Below are 17838 nucleotides of genomic sequence, written 5' to 3' on the forward strand. Positions count from 1 at the left end.
GGCCGCATTAAATGAAAATGGAAACATGTCAATAGTTTTTTATTTCTATTTTCACCATTATATTTCAGATTTTTTATTTATTATATTTTTACATAAATAAATTTCCATTAGTCCATTTATATCTTCATATTTTATAAAAAAAAGTATTGTGTGTGTCATGATTAAATTATTCTACCTTTTTATGATGATGATAATTTATCGGTAAATATGAATTTATTTTGGATTTTATTTATATTTTATGTTTATAAAAGTAGTACTACTCTTTTAAAATTATCTTTATTTATGATATTATTGAATGTATTTTATCAAGTTTGTAAATTTATTTTAGATTATATTTACATATATATTTTTATGATTATTCCTTTGACGACCATCCATTGTCAAGATTGTCCATTCTGGGTAAATTAATAAAAAAATAAAAAAAATTAACTGTCATGAAATTTCTAGAATTAATTAATTATGGGATTTATACTTAGGACTAGAATTCGAACAGAAACAGGATACATGAATAAACTATTCTTATAATTGTTGTGCATGCATTTAACTCTTTACAGCATCCTCTAGTCATCCGCTTTAGCACGCACTCCCAAGCATATCATCACTTTGTGCTGCGTGTGTAAATTAAGATGAATATGAACCAATATAGCTAGATCCTAAAATTTAGTGCAGGTCTGATCAGTACTAAAACAAGAACCCACACAATGTATTCTTCCTCTTCTAGTGAAAGCACTCCCTCGAGGGGCGACAGGCCATGTGTGCCAGGAAAGCTGGTAGAAATTCCTGTGTTATATGAGAGATCGTATGATCATCAGCTCGAAAATCTTTTCGACGTGCCCGTGCTTTATCAATTTGACAGTGATTCTGAATTTGAGGTAAGTTATCGGATAGTTTTTGAAAATATATGAAAGTGCTCTCGAAGATCGATGTTCTTAATGGTTGGACTTTTGTAACCTTTTGTGTTGTTGCTGCAGCCTGGGGCTGTATCAGAAGTAGATTTGGAATCCGACGAAAGGCATCGACAACAGAAAAGCGAGAGAGTGGAACTATCAGAATCATTCAACTTTGTGCTTCCAAAAGATTTTGTTCCTCTTGTTGATGATGAGGTAAATTTCGTATGGTTTCTGAATCTAAAATAGTTTAATGGCGTGTGGTTAGTTTTATCACTTAAACTGACCGATTCTTTATAAAACCGAGCATTTAGTAGGGTCGGTTTATGACCTGTTTTCCTGTAGTGGTTAATTCTCTTGCCGGATTACAATTTAAAACTTGGTAAGAAATTTGGTATTTTTCTTTGTGGAAATAAGGGTTGCAGTAAAAAGTTCATGAGAGAGGCCATTGTTAATCACTACCCTATTTCTCGCATAAGCATGATAAACTGTCGGTAGAGCCGGTCCTAAGATTCGAGGGGCCCTAATATACATATATCGTGAAAATTCATATATATTTACTTAAAAAAATTGGAAATTTTTGGGCTCTTATGTGTCGGGTTCCCTAGGCGCAAGTTTTACTCGCCTATAGCCAGGGACACCCCTGATTGTCGGTTCAAGAATCAAATTCTGAGCCCTGATTTTGATTATTAATTTAAACATTCACCGGTCTTATTTATCTATATGCACTCAAAATTGATCTTTCCTAATGCTTGTCTGCATGAAATCACTCAAACTGCTCAACCAACTGCAAATATTTTTACTAAATCAAGCGTTTTGAAGTGAGTTGTAATTAGCTCATTTCATTAAAATGACTGTCACTATATATGTGCAGAATATACAGATACTATCAGTTGAAGATAGGACAAGGCTTCCCATGGCTCAAAGACTTAAAGGCTGGGTACGGGAAATACGCCGTCGCTCTAGTGGAAGGCTTGATATCGTAAGTTCATCTCCACCATCTACAGTTAAACCTCTTTAAAGTAATATGATTGGGACCAAGAAAAAATATTAATTTAGCGAGTTTATTACTTTATCGGCAGTAAAAATAAACTGTGTTCATTATGTTGGAACTGGAAAAAAATATTATTTTAAGGAGATTATTACTTTATCGATTATTACTAAAGAGTAAGTGTGTTTGTAAACTTGATATAGAACAAGTAATCGTGGAAAGAAATGTCACTGAAAGAATGTATGTGCGTATTAAGATGATACATTGAATTTGTACATAACTTGCGTACATGGGAACTTGCAGTTCTATTATCACGAAAAATCTGGAGACAAGCAATACAGATCATTTAGAGATGTAAAACGCTTTATCTACTTAGGCTTCTTTCCATCAGCTGAAAACAAGAACAAATATTTGGTGAGCTTTTTCTTTTTGATGCAAATGAGCACCGACATTATAAATTTTTGATTCACTAGAATTATTTAGATGTGTTTTGATAAATTTGCAGGAGCAGTGGGTTTTGGATCAACCTAATCCACGGGAAGAGGGAGCCCCTTCCGGTGTAGCTGCTCCAACCAATAATTTGCAACTGCAAACTTCCTTTTCAGCGGTTCCAGACACTAATTTGGAAGTGCAAGAGGAAGGCAAGCATCAGGAAAAGCGTCCACGACTAAAAACGGAGATAGTAGAACTTTCTGAACCATTCAACTTCCTGCTTCCAACAGATTATGTTTCTCTAGTGGATGATGATGAGGTATTCAGTTAGAAAGTATATTTTAGGTCTAAGAAAGTGAATATTATTCGAGACTGGATTAGGTATTCATATATAAAATTAATTTCTTTAATTAAAGAAGACAAACTCAAATATATGGATATCATAATTTGACCTGATTCAGTTTGAGCAGCAGATCTAACTGTCAATGTTAACACACACACCCACAGGAGATTCAGAAATTATCGAATGGGGATGTGACGTGGCTTCCCTTGGCTCAAAGGCTTAAAGGCTGGGTACGTGAGACACGCTGCCGTGCCAGTGGGAGGCTTGATTTCGTAAGTTGATCTCTCCTGAACCTTAATATATATGTGAACCTTAATAGATCTCTGCCTCTAAATTTGCATGCTCCGGTTTAAAATTCAAAAATTTATAAACATTCCACGAGCTGGAATGCTAGAGGCATGAATATCACGATGCACGGATACTGACACTACAAGAAAAACGGACATTTTTTTCTTAAGGTATGCTGTATGCATTAGGGTTCTGACAATATTTGTTTGGGCACAGTTCTATTATCACAAGGGATCTGGAGAGAAGCAGTATCGGTCATTTAGGGATGTGAAACGCTACATCTACTTGGGTTTCTTTCCATCTGCTGAAAATGGGAATAAATATTTGGTACACAATCTTCATATATAGCTCAAATCAATATCTGTAGTTTATATTCAAGTAAAGTTTTAGGTGCTGGCCTTTATGTAAAAAGTATTTAATCGGTTCGGTTTTGATCGAATTTGCAGGATCAGTGGGTTTTTGATCAACCTAATCCAAGGGAAGAAGGAGCCCCTGCAGCTTCAGCTGCTTCAAACAGTACTAATACTCAAATACAAGAGGACTTGTGCCGTTTCAAAGAAGAAACATGATTACTTATCATTGCAGAACTAGATTTACTATATATATGTGAGTGAAAGCTAATGAACTCTATATATTAGTGTTTGCATTGGGATATATCATTGCAGTACTAGGTTCCTTTACTATTGTGAGTGAAAGCTAATGGAACTCTATCCATTAATTAGTGTTTGCATTGTGATATATTAAACGTCGTTTTTTTATAAATTTAGCTAATGATTTTTGGCCCAAGTAGTTCTATAAATTTCATGATTTGTTTCTATTAGAGTTCAGTTTCTTTTTTTTCTTTTTTCTTTTTTTGCTAATTAAAATATTTTTATACTAAAAGGAACGGAACTATATTGTTAAGAGAGTCATTTCTCAATCTGGAAACAATAAAAGCCGGCATTAAAATCATACTAACCTGAGACTGCACTAAGGCCCACTACTAGCAACCTAAAACAATAAGAACATAGCTCAACAAAAGTCCTGATAGTTTTACAGAAAGCAAGGTGAAGAAGCAAGATAAATGCAGAACAAAATAATTTCTTGAATAACTCTAATAATTTGTTTTGTATCGGCCCTTATTTATCACTACTCAAGGACATTAGCTGTCACTAACAGACCATCACATAAGCTGACAAATAACCACCTAATGCAGAAGGTTGACAAAAGATAGGATAATACTATACTACCCTTAACACTTCTTATAATTATGAAATGATTAAAATGATTTTTCTTGAGAGCTCCACTTTATTCTTCATTACTCCCCGTCAAGCTTGGTAGGAAGTCGAGACTGGACACCAAGTTTGGACAAGAGATAAAAGTGTTGTTTTGCGGAGAGACCTTTGGTCAAAACATCTGCTAGTTGAGAGTGTGTTGGAGTATGAGTAGTGGTGATAGTTCCTGAGTTGATTTTATCATGAATATAGTGACATTCAACTTCAATATGTTTCGTTCGTTCATGTAGAACCGGGTTGGCAGCAATAGCAATGGCTGATTTGTTATCACAGTGTAGCATTGCAGGAGGTAGATTGTGAAGTCCCAAATCTTTCAGCAAGGCTTGTAACCATGTAACTTCACAAGAGGTAAGTGCCATGGCACGATACTCTGCCTCTGCAGATGAACGAGCTATGACTGCCTGTTTTTTGGTTTTCCAGGAGATTGGACCAGAACCAAATAGTATAGAGAATCCAGTCGTTGATCGTTGAGTCATGGGACATGTTGCCCAATCACTGTCACTGTATGCATGCAGTTGGGCAGTTGACGTGGATGCCAATAAGATGCCCTGGGTAGATGTTCCAACTAGGTAATTGAGTAAATGCAGTGTTGCCTGCATATGAGCATCACTAGGTTGTTACATAAACTGGGTCAAAATATGAACTGTGAACACAATATCAGGCCGGGTAACGGTTAGATATATCAATTTTCCAAGAAGACGCTGATATGGGTGAGGATCTCGCAATGAATTACCTTTTTCTTTAGTGAGTCTGAGATGCACATCTTTGCGAATCTTCATTGGAGTTGCAGCTTGCATGTTAAATTCTTTAAGGATGTCAACTAGGTACTTGTGTTGAGAGACGAAAAACCCTGCATCATTTCTATCCACTTCAAGTCCTAAAAAATACCGAAGCTCACTAAGATCCTTCATGTGAAATTTGGCAGACAACATTCTTTTAAGATCATCAATTTCAGACCCTGAGTTCCCAGCTATCAGCAAGTCGTCTACATAGGCAAGAACTAAGGTAATGGAGCTATCATTAGTAAGCGTGAATAAGCTATAATCAGACTTTGATTGTACAAAGCCTAGACCAATAAGGGTAATAGACAGCTTTGAAAACCAATTCCTTGGCGCCTGCTTCAAACCGTAGAGGGATTTTTTGAGACTACACACAGTCAAAGGCGTAGTTTTGGTTGTAGAGTCTTTTTTCTCTTTATAAATTTTGCATCATACGTGTGTGTATCCTACTGGCATTTTCATGTACACAATCTCCTCTAATTCACCGTGCAAAAAAGCATTTGTAACGTCCATTTGTACCACCATCCAGTCATTAACAGCAGCTACAGCCAAGAGAGCCCTGATAGTAGTCATTTTAGCCATAGGAGCGAATGTGTTTTCATAATCCACCACATAAACTTGTTTATAACCTAAAATGACCAACCGTGCTTTAAATCTTTCGATGCTTCCATCTGACTTGAACTTCATTTTATACAACCATTTACACCCAATGGCCTTTTTATTAAAAGGCAAAGTGGTCACATCCCAAGTGTCATTTGCTTCAAGTGCTTCCAATTCTACATTAATGGCATTTATCTAATGTTGTTGTTCAATAGCTTGGTAGAATGTCTTAGGGTCTTCTGTTTTAACAATTGATGTAACAAAGCACTGAAATGTAGGCTGCACTTCTTGAGTGGCTACAGTTGCACACAAAGCTGTAGATGATGAGGACGGCTTGGTAATGTAAGCATCCATCCATACAGGTGGTTTAGTCTGTCTTAGAGATCTTCTCAACAGTATTGGTGCAGAACTTGTGTTTTGATCTTGGTCAGTTGGTTCATCTGATGGTTCTGTATTATTCACCAGGGACTGTGTTTCTTGAGAGCTCTTTTGATGTTCGTCATTCAGCAGTTGGGTGAACTCATCAAATTCAAATGTGGGGGTGTTTGGTAGAGTTTCTGAAGGAACAGGATTCAAGAATGTTGAGGGTATTGAATTGTGGAGAGGAAAAATGTGTTCATAGAATTTCACGTCTCTTGACACAAATGGAGTCATTGAGTTTAGTACGAGGAGCTTGAATCCCTTTTTTCCGGCAGGATATCCAACAAATATGCACATAACAGCTCTAGGTTGGAACTTATCAGAAACAACTCCTGGAGGTGATGCTATTGCCAGACACCCAAATGCTATTAGTCCATCATAATCAGGTGGCTCTTTGTATAAAACTTCATAAGGACTGACATGATTCAACATTGATGATGGAGTCCTGTTTATGATGTGTGCAGCTGTTAGAACACAATCTCCCCAGTAAGATGGGGGTAAATTTGATTGAAATTTTAGGGAACGAGCAACTTTCAACACATGTTTGTGTTTTCGTTCTACTCGTGCATTTTGCTGAGGCCGGTGCACATATGACGTTTGATGAATAATACCATTGTCAGCCAAAAATTATTTGCAGTTATAGTCACTAAATTCAGGGGCATTTCACTCCTGATGACTTTGATTGGGCTTTCAAACTGAGTTGCAACATGGTGATGAAAGGTTTGTATAGTTTGGTAGTAATCAGATTTGTATTGCAAGAGGTATAGCCAAGTTATTCAAGAATGATCATCGACTATTGTCAAAAAATATTTATATTTGAGTTTGGTACAAACTTTGTACGGCCCCCATGTGTCTATGTGTACTAAGTCGAAAGGTTTTGTGGCATGTGAAGAACTTAGAGAATAGGGCTGTTTTGTGAATTTCGATGAAGGGCATATCAAGCAGATTTTTGGTTGTTGTGGGATCAAAGGTTTGACACAGGCAACATATCTCAAGGTTGAATCAGAAGAATGTCCAAAACGATTATGCCAAGTAGTATACATGTCACTAGTAGCAGCAGAGGAACTAGTAGCAACAAGTGAACTAGGCTTAGAAGTGGGAGTATATATCTTATTATCATTAAAAGGTAGAATCACATCATTCAGGTAGTACAGACCTTTTCTAAGTTGTCCAACACACAATGTCTTTCTTGACGCAGAATTCACTACCATACATTTTTTTCCCCAAATAAAACATCACATTTATTGTCTTTGCTGAGCTTGGTAACGGATAAGAGGTTGTGTGTGAAGTGTGGTACAAACAAGACATTCAATAAAATTAATCCACAGCTGAGTTTAGCATCACCAATGTATGTTATGTGAGTAGTAGTACCAGTAGGAAGCTTAATAGTGAGATGGGATGGTGTAGGTTCAATGTTATGCAACAAATTTAATGAACATGACATGTGATCAGATGTTCCAGAATCTACAATCCACTCTTGTACTAAAGACTCAACAGCATTGCTAGTAATCATACCTGAGAATGGTGTGTCCATATCTTCTTCAGTGGTTTGAGTATTTATATTTCAAGGAATCATCTTCAAGAGTTGTTCAAATTGTTGATGTGTAATGACTACGTTAGGGGACTCCCGTTTGTCACTTCCAACACAGTTCACGCTGTTAGTGCATGGAGCATTTCCAGATCTGCCTTCACCTCTGTCATTCCATCTAGCAGCACTATTACCTCTATCTGCAGGTTTATTATACCATTTTGGGTAGCCTACAATGGTCCAACACTTATCAGCTGAGTGTCCCTTGCGTTTGCACATAGTGCACACCACATATTTTTCTGAATTCACACCTGCTAAGCCCTTGCTAAACATAGCTGAGATATCCTCTTCACCACTATTCTAAAGAGTATCTCGCTGAGATTCTTCTTGTTGTATTACTGAACATGCCATCTCCACACTTGGCAGTGGTGAGAACATTAATAGTTGGCTCCGCTGTGGGCCAAAATGTTCATCCAATCCATTAAGAAATTAAAATAGTCGATGTTAGGTCACACTTTCACTGTAGAGGAGGTGAATACAGTGTTTATTACAATCAAATCAAACTTCAAGAACTTATGTAACAGAAAACAAACTTTATTGAAACAATAAACTCTGTTACAATCTGGAACTGTTATCTCTCAGTGATGAACAAAATATCACGAGAGCTGCTAGGGTTACAGTAAATAATATTCTCGATAATGATAACACTTATAGTGTAAACCCTATGTCTGTGTTTATATACTACACAGTTACAAGATAATCGCTAATTGATATTGAATATAATTCTGCTTCCTAATATATATCAATCAGATATCTTCTATTCCAAGTATTCCATTCTTCACGGAATTCCTTCTTCATGCATATCTCTTCTTATGTTTATCTTGATCTTCTTAACTTTAATCAGCTACCGTCCTTATCTGATCATCCTTCAGTACTTAAGTTCTGATATCTATCTCCTGATGCTTATCTCCTGATAACATAAGTACCGATATCCCTTAAGTTCTGTCGTCCAGTATAATTACTGATCAACAGTTAAGTACTGATTTATCCTGTTCAAATAAGATCTGAAATCTAAACATAAAACATATTAGCCATGACATTATCAAATATATCTAACAATCTCCCCCAACTTGTAAATTAGCAAAATATACAAGTTTAACAGATATTTGATGATGTCAAAAATATTAAGTACAAATGCATGAGAAATAGACAAGATAACTACAACTTACAGTCCTTAAAGCTTTTACCAATTCAACTTCTGATAACAACTTTGGTCTGTATACACATCAGAATTTAAGTAGTTGTAGATCTTTGACTTGGCTTCATCATTTTCTGATCTCTCTGATGTCAGGAGTTGTTCTGAGATAATTCTTCAACAAACATTTCTCAGCATATCTGAGTTCATCAATCATTCTCCGTTTGACATCTTTAAGCTCTGCAGTATCTTCACCAGTTTGAAATATTGCAGCTCTGAGATCATTAATCTTTGCTTTTCTCAACTCCCGATCTAGTCTTATGACATAAGCTTTGTTAGACTCTAGATTGAATTCAAGCCCCTTAATACCAAGATATGTTCTGATCTGTGCAGTATTAGGCTTCATATCAACAATATCACCATTGTGATTTCTGTACTTTGGAACATATCTGCTGTCAGACTTAACAGAATAAAGCCTTTTCTGTCTCTGAATCTGTTCTTTTAAGTAGTTTGCAGCAGTCTCTGTTATTCTGTCATCCACTTGAAGTAAGAAAAGTACATGCTCCAATTCTTCAAAATACTTCAAAGGAATGGCATTTTGTCTTATATGATAAACCCTACCATCTGTCATGAAATACAACATGATGTATTCTTTCAAGTAGGTATGGTAAACCATCTGTACAGATTCTAGTTGATTCAATCTCTCAGGAGTTGCTCCAATACCTGGTTCACTCAAGGAAGTTGGATCATCGGTAGTGTTGTGTACTCTTCTTTCATCAGCACTTCCCAATCCAGTTTTATCTCTAGCTTCCTTTCCAGTAACTACTCTTGCTTCAAAACCACTCGGAGTAGTCTTCAAAGATTGAGTTTGTTTTGCTTTAGTGAATCCTGGTAGGAGTGTTTTAGATTTATTTTCTGATATCAAGTTAACTTGAGCACTGTCAGAAGTTACTTGCTTCTTCTGAATATCAGAACTTACAATTTCTTGACTCTGAACAACTTGAGCCATGTCAGAGGTTGTTTTAAGAACTTTTCTTGAAGTCAGAGCAGGATCATCTTTTCCATCAGTAATTTCTTCTTCCTCAGGAGGTACATAAGGCTTGATAGGTTCACCAACCTTTTCTTTACCCTTGGATCTTGGATCTATCTGTGGTTGTGATCTAGCCAAAGTTTCTTCAGTATGTATCCTTTCTTTGATCACAATGCCTTTAGGTTTTGGAAGTAACTTTTTACCAGAAGCTTCAGATTTAGATGTGACTTTCTCTGATTTAAGTCTGGCTTCTTCTTCCTTTAAACTTTCCAAGTCCATCCCTGGATTTTCTTGAAGAAATAACTGTCTTGACATTTCCTCATCAAGATCTAGAAGTTCATCAGAACTTATCCTTTTACCAGCAGCAGAACTTATTCTTTTCCCAGTATCAGAACTTGTTCTGTGACTAGCTTGTCTTGATGTAAACCTTCTACCTTGACTATGACCACTACCCATTCCAGAGTTTCCTTGGTCATCTTTTCCATCATCCTTTCCTTGCAGTGACTTGTTGGTTTTGCATTTGGACTTAATTACCTTCTCCCCCTTTTTGGCATCAGCAGGTAATAAAAGAGAGATAAGTAGTTCCACTGAGGTCTGGATTTCAGTAAGTTGCGATTGCTGAGAAGCTTGATTTGTCAGAATTTGATCAATCTGAGCTTGTTGCTTCTCTTGAGTTTGCTCAATATAAGCAACCCTGTCAATGGTAGGTTGGAAGAACTTTTTCTTATCAATTTTCCAAACTTGTTCCTGTTTGATAAAGTTCTCCTGAATCTTGTGTAGCTCTGCATGAGTGTTGGAATGAAGACCTTGTAGATGTTTAGTACTCAATGCAGTGACTCTAAGCTGGGTTTTAAAATCATCAGAATGTAACATTTCATCAGCTTTAGTCAAGTGCTCAGCAAGATGTAAAGCATTTGGAACACATGAAACTGAGTTCCATTCCTTAGTCCACTCCTGACCTGCAGGAGTTTCACTCCAAGGTACTGGTGCATCCCTGATAACAAACTCCTTTACTAGTTCAGACTTAGGAAGAGTCAGTGGAGGAGTATGTCCTGAAGGACCTGCTTCATCAGCATCTACAGTTGTAGCAGCCTCACCAGTATCTCCAACATTTGCAGCATCAGAACTTAGAGAATCAGTATCTTCTGATAAGACAACTGTGTGAGTAGCAATGGAGGCTTCAACATCCTCTAATTGCTGATCTGATACTAAGTTCTGATCAACAGCCATATCCTGATGCTCACCTAAAATCTGATCATCAGCATCTTGATGCAGAGAAGGTGTTAGTGATAACTCAGGAGTTTGAACAGCATCAGTAACAGGTGTTGTGGAAGGATTATTTGCTGTTGGAGCTTCTAAGAAAAGTATTTCAGGCACAACCAGGTTCTGAATATCAATTTCAGCACTTGTGCCTGGATCAACAAGAGACATAGAAGGTGAATTAGCCTTATCAGATACAGGTTCCTGAGATGGAGTTGATGGAGAAGAAGTGACTGGAGCAAATTCCTTGTCTTGTGAGATCAGAGATTCCTGATCCCCTTCCTTAGCTGCTTCCTCCTCATCATCTGAAACTGGCCTTTGTGCCCTCTGTTTCTTGTACTTCCTTGTTGATTTGGATTCCTTGGGAGTTTCAGGAACCGTCATACGTCTAAGCCTCTTGAGAAGCCTAGAACCCCCAATTGCAGAATCCGTCTGAGAAGTTGCCTTCTCAGCTTCATTTACCACAGGTTCTGAAGAAGGAATCGGTTCCTCAGAATCTGAGTCATCTCTCAAGGTGATCCTCCTCTTCTTCTGAGATGTGTGAGAAACAGTCTTTGTTCTCTTTGGTTTAGAGGATGTAGGCTTCACAGTAGGTGCTGAAGAAGAAGGTTGAGCAGTCTGTGAAGTGGAGAGATAGGATTTGAGATAAGTTCTGAGGGTAGGTTGAGTAGAATGAGAGGTAGGTACTGAGGTTGATGGATTTTGGTTATGGTGAGTTGGTTGAACATTTGAGTAAACAGATTTGTAAGTAGCAGGATCAGCATTTACCAGAATCTGTTTCACAGACTGAGGAATCTGTAATGGTCTCACCATTGATTTCTTTGTGTCAGCATTTATCAGGTCGTTAAAGTACCTTTTTGCAACCTTAAAAGGTGGGGTTTGAGTGCTGACTAACTGGGATTCAACAGTACAATACGTATAAATAAGTTGACAGAATCTAGCAAAATAAACAACATCTCGATCCTCTGTCATCCTATCCCCAATAAAACCAATTATTCCAGTTGCAAAATCAAAATGAGTTTGATGGATAATAGCATACCCGATGTGCTGACTCAGAATTGGGATGGCATCAAAATTTGAACACTTGTTGCCAAAAGCCTTGGTGATGCAATCGAAGAAGAAACTCCATTCTCTTCTGATATTAGCCCGTTTCAACTGTCCAAGTTTCGTCAGACTCTTTTCATATCCCAAATCAGTCATTAACCCCCGAAGTTCTGATTCCGCTGGTATAGAGAAGGTACAATCTTCTGGAAGATGTAATGCTCTTCGTACTGTACCAGGAGTGACTACATAGGATGAATCACCCACTTGGAAGATAATACTGGGAGTTCCTCGTTTACCACCATCATCAAAAACTCCAGTCCTCCAGAACCGCAGAACTTGTTGACTTGAAAATAATTCAGGCTGAGTTAAGGCATACCCAACCTCACTATGTGCAAGAAGATCTTGCACAAAATGCAATTCAGATGGAGCTTCAGCATGATCAAGAATTACAGCATAGTTATTTGGAACAAACTTTGCTCCATCAATGATTAAATCCTTTGGTGCCATGTGAAAAAATATTGAAATTCAAGTATGCCTGTTAGGTGTTTGAGATAATGTCTGTATGAAAAACCAACGTGAGAAAGAATGAGAAAGAGAGTAAAAGTAAGAGGAGAGATAAAGTATAAAGAAAATAAAAGATTAAAGACATCTTCTCTCTGTTGTTCTTATACTCTGAAAAAAATGTTACCGTTGGACACCTGTCAGACATGCAGTAATAACGGATAGTTACTGGGCTCGAGAAAACAGGAATGATTACTTACCCAGTTGCCTTGTTTCAAGGAAAAACCATTTCATTTATCAAGAGACACGGTTTTAATTCAAAATTTAAACCGTTAGCACTGATTGAATTATTTTTCACTGCAACATTAATATTCTGAAAATGAATCATGTTAAAAATGACCGAGATAATTTCGATGAATAAGTGCTGACAAAGAATCAGAACTTAAATAAAGACAAAATTTAAATGGTCATCAGAATATCAAGCAGGATTTAACAACACAAGATAAAATAACTCAGAGACAAAATCTTGAAGTAAAAACAGTTTTCATTAATATATCAAGTCAATACATATATGAAATAGAAATTACATCAATACAAGATTTTCCCTAAGCTTCTAATCCTAACGTCAACAGCTTTAGTCCTAGCTAAGAAGCCTGACAACGCTGAGGATGAAGAAGAACAGGAAGAAGACGAGATTAAGTCATCTTCCTCTTCCTATCTTCGACAAACAAGATAGCGAGTCGAATGATTCGCTCTTGCTGACGGATAGCTTCCCGCCTTTCCTCCTCCAGGCGCTCCAGATGGCGATGGTAATCCATCTCGAAGAATAGAAGGTGAGCCAGCACCTCCTGTGGGACAGAGTCCCAGATTTCCTCAGGAATGGCTGTTATATGCCACTCCTGCTGCCACTCGGCACAACTGAGCTCCATTGTGAAGGTTTGTGTGTTCAAAAACATGTTGTATCGAACCATTGTGTTTTTGACAGAAGAAGGAGTTACGATTGTGAGAAAAATTGATGAAAGGGCTAAAGTGAAGTGGCTGATTATATAGGTAAGAGAATGCCAGGAGACGCGAAGATATTTAATGCTGACAGGTAGAATTAATTCTACCTCGTCTCCCTAGACTTTGAAAAAGAATAACAGTCATTGGAAAAGGAATGTGCACATGTAACAAGAGTGAACTGTTCAAGGACGAGTGCTATTATGTTTTAACCATAGACTATTAATCTTCCACTTCAACATTTCGAAATTAATCTGAGACTGTTACCAAATTTTACTCACAGATAAGTCAAGTACAGGGTTAGACTGAAAAATCAGAACTTAGATGTAATAACCCCAATTTTTGGGAAATTTTTGAAACCCTTATGAATAGTGTTTTTGCTGAATGAGAAAACTTTTCATGCCACACTATGTAGGGGTTCTGATATGGATATTCTGAGATTTTATTAGTACTTTATATGGGATATAAGTGTATGTAAAGATCGTCAGAATCCAAATCCGAACACTTTGATTTTTCCCGGAAATCCACTATATACGGAGAGAATTGAGTATAAGGTAACAGGATAAAAAGGATTTAAATTAAAGGATTATAGGAGAGGATCATAAAAGGAATATAATATATTGAGAAAGGTTAAGGGAACCTAAGTAATAAGATCCCGGGTATGATCCCTCAAACGATAAACGAAAACGAAAGTTAAGCGAACCGTATAACAGATCAGCGGTCATTAGGCAAACGATTAGGAAGTTAATCAAAGGGATTAGGGGCAAAGATGTCATCCAACCAATAGAAAGAGGACAAGGAAGGGAGGATGACATCATGAGGATGACATAAGCATGACATGGGAAGGAAGGAGGTGTGGTGGCTTTGTAACCACACAAATCCAAGGGCAAGAAGGTAATTGACTAAAGCAAGCACAAAAACCAATCAACCAAGCCAAGTAAAATCATTTTCATCAAAAATCAAAAGCAACCAAGGCTTTGTTCTTCATTGCCCACGGCTTTTCACTATTCAAAAGGCAAGAGAAATTCAAAATCCAAGATCCAAGCTTCCTAAATTGGTAAGATAATTCCCTAATCATCTTCATGCTTAGTTAGGACTATATCATGAGTTTAAGCCATTAATTCCTTCTCAATCTTCTTCATTTAATCAAAGAAGAAGACAATGAATAGTGTTTTCAAGTTTTTAACTTGAACTTTTCTTGGTTTTCTTGAAGATCCAAGCATTCTTAAGACTTCTCCAAGCTTCTTAAGGCTTCCTAGCTCCACCCACCACTTCAAGGAAGGTATACCATCTCCAAACCCTAGATTCCTATATATTATAAGATGATTTTGATTAGTGGGTTGATATTGTAGCTTGTTGTTATGATTTAGAGTTGGGATTTGGAATGGTAGTGAAATGGAATGGTAATTGTTGTGGTTTTGATTTAAAGGAACTTAAGTATGATTAAAGTTAAGTTTAAGCATAAGTATGAATGATTAAATTGAATTGGTTGGGGTTGTTATGATGTGATAAGGATGGATGTTGGTTGTATGTTGGATTTGAGGTTGGTTTGTGGTTGGTTTTGTATGGTTTAAAATTTGGAAATCGCGTAAACATAGCCGTCGTAACGTCCAATTTTCTTTGGACTGTTTTTGTGCATAACATTAGGACCCTAGAACCCCCTTCTAGATTGTGACCACTGCCATGTTTAGATAGCTCATGTTACGAGCTTCGTTTTGATATGTAGTTCGTTCGATTCCGATGCACGGTTTAGGAGAAACGACCGTTTTAAGTAACAGCGTTTCGCGAACGAAACTTTTCCCCTCGCCTTACTTTGAAACATAGGTTAAAGACCATAAAGGGTTAATTAATGTATGAAACATTTATGGTAAGTGTGTTAGGCAGTTGGGAAGACACTCGCGAAGGAATCGCCTTAAAACTCGTAAAGGTTAAATTATTAAAAATGGTGGAGCCGAGGGTACCCGAGTGACTTAAGCGAATCAGTGAGCGCAAAACGAGCGTTAGAGTCTAAGTTAGTTAAAGTATAGATTTACAAGTGACTTTGGTTTAATTCCAACTTACTTGTTGCTTATAGGTTACCAGACTCGTCCCGAGCCATTCGTAACCCCCAGTCGCTCAGGCAAGTATTCTATCCGTTATACTGTTGTTGTGATGAATATATGTATTTGCATTATCTTGCGATAGATGCATGTTGGTTAATTAGCAAAATCTTGCGATATATTGTAGCATGTGATATGGTATATATATGCATGCCTGTTTCATATTCTTGAAATATATATCTGTTGGTTCAGTTGATAATACCTATGCTAGAGGATAGCGGTATCTTGCATATACCCTTAGTATAGGGACCCAAAGGTGAAAATATTTTCTAAAACCGGGAGTCGAGGATCCCGAGTAGATTTTGTATATATATGGATATGGATATATATTTATATATATTTATATATATATATATATATACATATATATGGTCATAGTTTTCAAAACTATTAATCGAATAAGGTTTATTCGATAACTTTAACTTTATTTTATTATTGAATATTATTTTGAATATTATTCGAAGGCGTATGACTCCTTTATATTATTTATTGAATATTACTTGGATATTCATTTGAGGATGTATGACTCCTTTATTTTATTTAATGAATATTATTTATAATATTCATTTGAGGGCTTATGACTCAGCTTATTTATTTATTGAATATTATTTCGAATATTCATTCGAGGGCTTATGACTCAGCTTATTTTATTTATTGAATATTATTTGAATATTCATTCGAGGGCTTATGACTCAGTTTATATTATTTAATGAATATTATTCGAATATTCATTTGAGGATCTATGACTCCGATTATTTGCTGAGATATATTCTTTATTTTATTAAAGAATAAGGTGTTAATAATCAAACTTATTTTCGATTATTCAAATAAAGATAATACTTTCATATAAGTATATCTTTGGTTATTTAATACTCGTTTCAAGTATAAATTTTAATACTTCTACTTCAATTATTTTTATAAAGATTATTCTTTATGGGAATATTATTTAATTAATAATATTCAGTCATTTTCTAAATATTCTGGGGACTGATTTACTTCATTAAATCAGCTTTACTCCAAACACTCTATAAAGTGTTTTCGAGTCTTCAAAATGATTTTTAAAAGATAGAGCGGATCCCAAAACTCATTTTTATATTTAAGATCTTCCTTTTAAAGGGGATTTAAATACTCGTTCAAAACTTGAGGGATCCGGCTCAGTGGTGTATTTTACATTCGCAACGAGGTTGTTGTTTTGAGAAAACATCTTGATTACTTGCCCATCGTTCGGGAAGTAAGTCCATCTATTGAGTCGGCATAAGCAACATGGGCTCAGTGGGCGTCCATGATAGTGTAAGTGGCTCAGTGGGAGTCCATCAAATGCATAAGTGGCTGAGTGGCAGTCCAGCATAAGGTCCTAATTATGACCAGGGTGATGACCAGTGGGGAATTCGTCCATCTACTAGTAGAAAAGGTTACTTATGGGTATCTTTGCCTGATCAGCAAGATATCTGGTTTATGCCAAAGGTTTTCTTTTCCTTCCAAATTCATTGGATATTGCAACTCTGTTCATACTTTATATAACAGAGGTTCCAGGAAATGTTTTAGAGATATATATATGTGGATATATATATCGGGACTAAATAAAGTATCTCATAACTTTTTCATTCAATAATATTTCAAAGATTGAATCTATTCAAGTCTTATCTTGTGGTCTCATCAGTGGGATGAACTTTTGAAACTGGTTATAACTTGAACGGTGGTAGTTCAAGTAGTATTGGGAAAGATATAAGTATATTGGGGTATTTGGTAACCTCATCTTTTAAACTTATATCTAATTAATAATTGTCTTATGAATGACAAAGATTTTCAGAAAAACGTTGAGACAAGGTTTGATATATGAGATCACCTTGCAACGATATTTTTTTATATATACAGTTATACACTGGGATTTTGTGTATATTATGCATGGAAGAGGACTTCCAAGATTTTGAAAAGTATATATGTATATATGTATATATACTGAATATTTTGCGACTTCATCGCATTAAGATATCAAACTTGGTTCATTTCTTTTGACCAAGACTTTCATGAGTATTATGAGTAGGCTCATATATTGTAAATCATTATACATATTATTTTGGTGGGCTTGCTGCTCACCCTTGCTTTATTTCTTCATCACACAACAACAGTTAGGAAAGATGGCCAGACTCCAGCAGACCCAGCGCAAG

The 17838-nt window shown here is 36.4% G+C and overlaps 2 protein-coding genes across 2 annotated transcripts; one reads left to right on the forward strand and one right to left on the reverse strand.

Moving 5' to 3' along the window:
* Positions 1 to 498: 498 nt before the first annotated feature.
* Positions 499 to 3717, forward strand: LOC141705950 (uncharacterized). Its single transcript, XM_074508808.1, has 8 exons — positions 499 to 872; positions 972 to 1103; positions 1762 to 1869; positions 2182 to 2292; positions 2384 to 2629; positions 2818 to 2925; positions 3158 to 3268; positions 3388 to 3717. The coding sequence occupies exons 1-8, from the start codon at positions 702 to 704 to the stop codon at positions 3508 to 3510; spliced, it is 1110 nt and encodes a 369-aa protein (XP_074364909.1). The 5' UTR covers positions 499 to 701; the 3' UTR covers positions 3511 to 3717.
* Positions 3718 to 5789: 2072 nt separating this feature from the next.
* On the reverse strand, positions 5790 to 7875 carry LOC141689887 (uncharacterized). The gene is made up of 2 exons (XM_074494391.1): positions 7630 to 7875; positions 5790 to 6587 (listed from the first exon to the last, which is right to left on the reverse strand). The coding sequence occupies exons 1-2, from the start codon at positions 7873 to 7875 to the stop codon at positions 5790 to 5792; spliced, it is 1044 nt and encodes a 347-aa protein (XP_074350492.1).
* Positions 7876 to 17838: the final 9963 nt, after the last annotated feature.

This window comes from Apium graveolens, chromosome 2, assembly GCF_009905375.1.
Source record: "Apium graveolens cultivar Ventura chromosome 2, ASM990537v1, whole genome shotgun sequence".
Classification (NCBI taxonomy): Eukaryota; Viridiplantae; Streptophyta; class Magnoliopsida; order Apiales; family Apiaceae; genus Apium; species Apium graveolens.

Bases quoted from the DNA above. Each gene is read 5' to 3' on its own strand.
- LOC141705950 (XM_074508808.1), top strand. From the start codon at position 702: ATGTATTCTTCCTCTTCTAGTGAAAGCACTCCCTCGAGGGGCGACAGG. The intron at 2,630-2,817 runs GTATTCAGTTAG...ACACACCCACAG, and splicing joins CTCTAGTGGATGATGATGAG to GAGATTCAGAAATTATCGAA. The intron at 3,269-3,387 runs GTACACAATCTT...TCGAATTTGCAG, and splicing joins AAAATGGGAATAAATATTTG to GATCAGTGGGTTTTTGATCA.
- LOC141689887 (XM_074494391.1), bottom strand. From the start codon at position 7,875: ATGTTTAGCAAGGGCTTAGCAGGTGTGAATTCAGAAAAATATGTGGTG. The intron at 6,588-7,629 runs GTAGTCATTACA...CACCGGCCTCAG, and splicing joins ACAAACGGGAGTCCCCTAAC to CAAAATGCACGAGTAGAACG.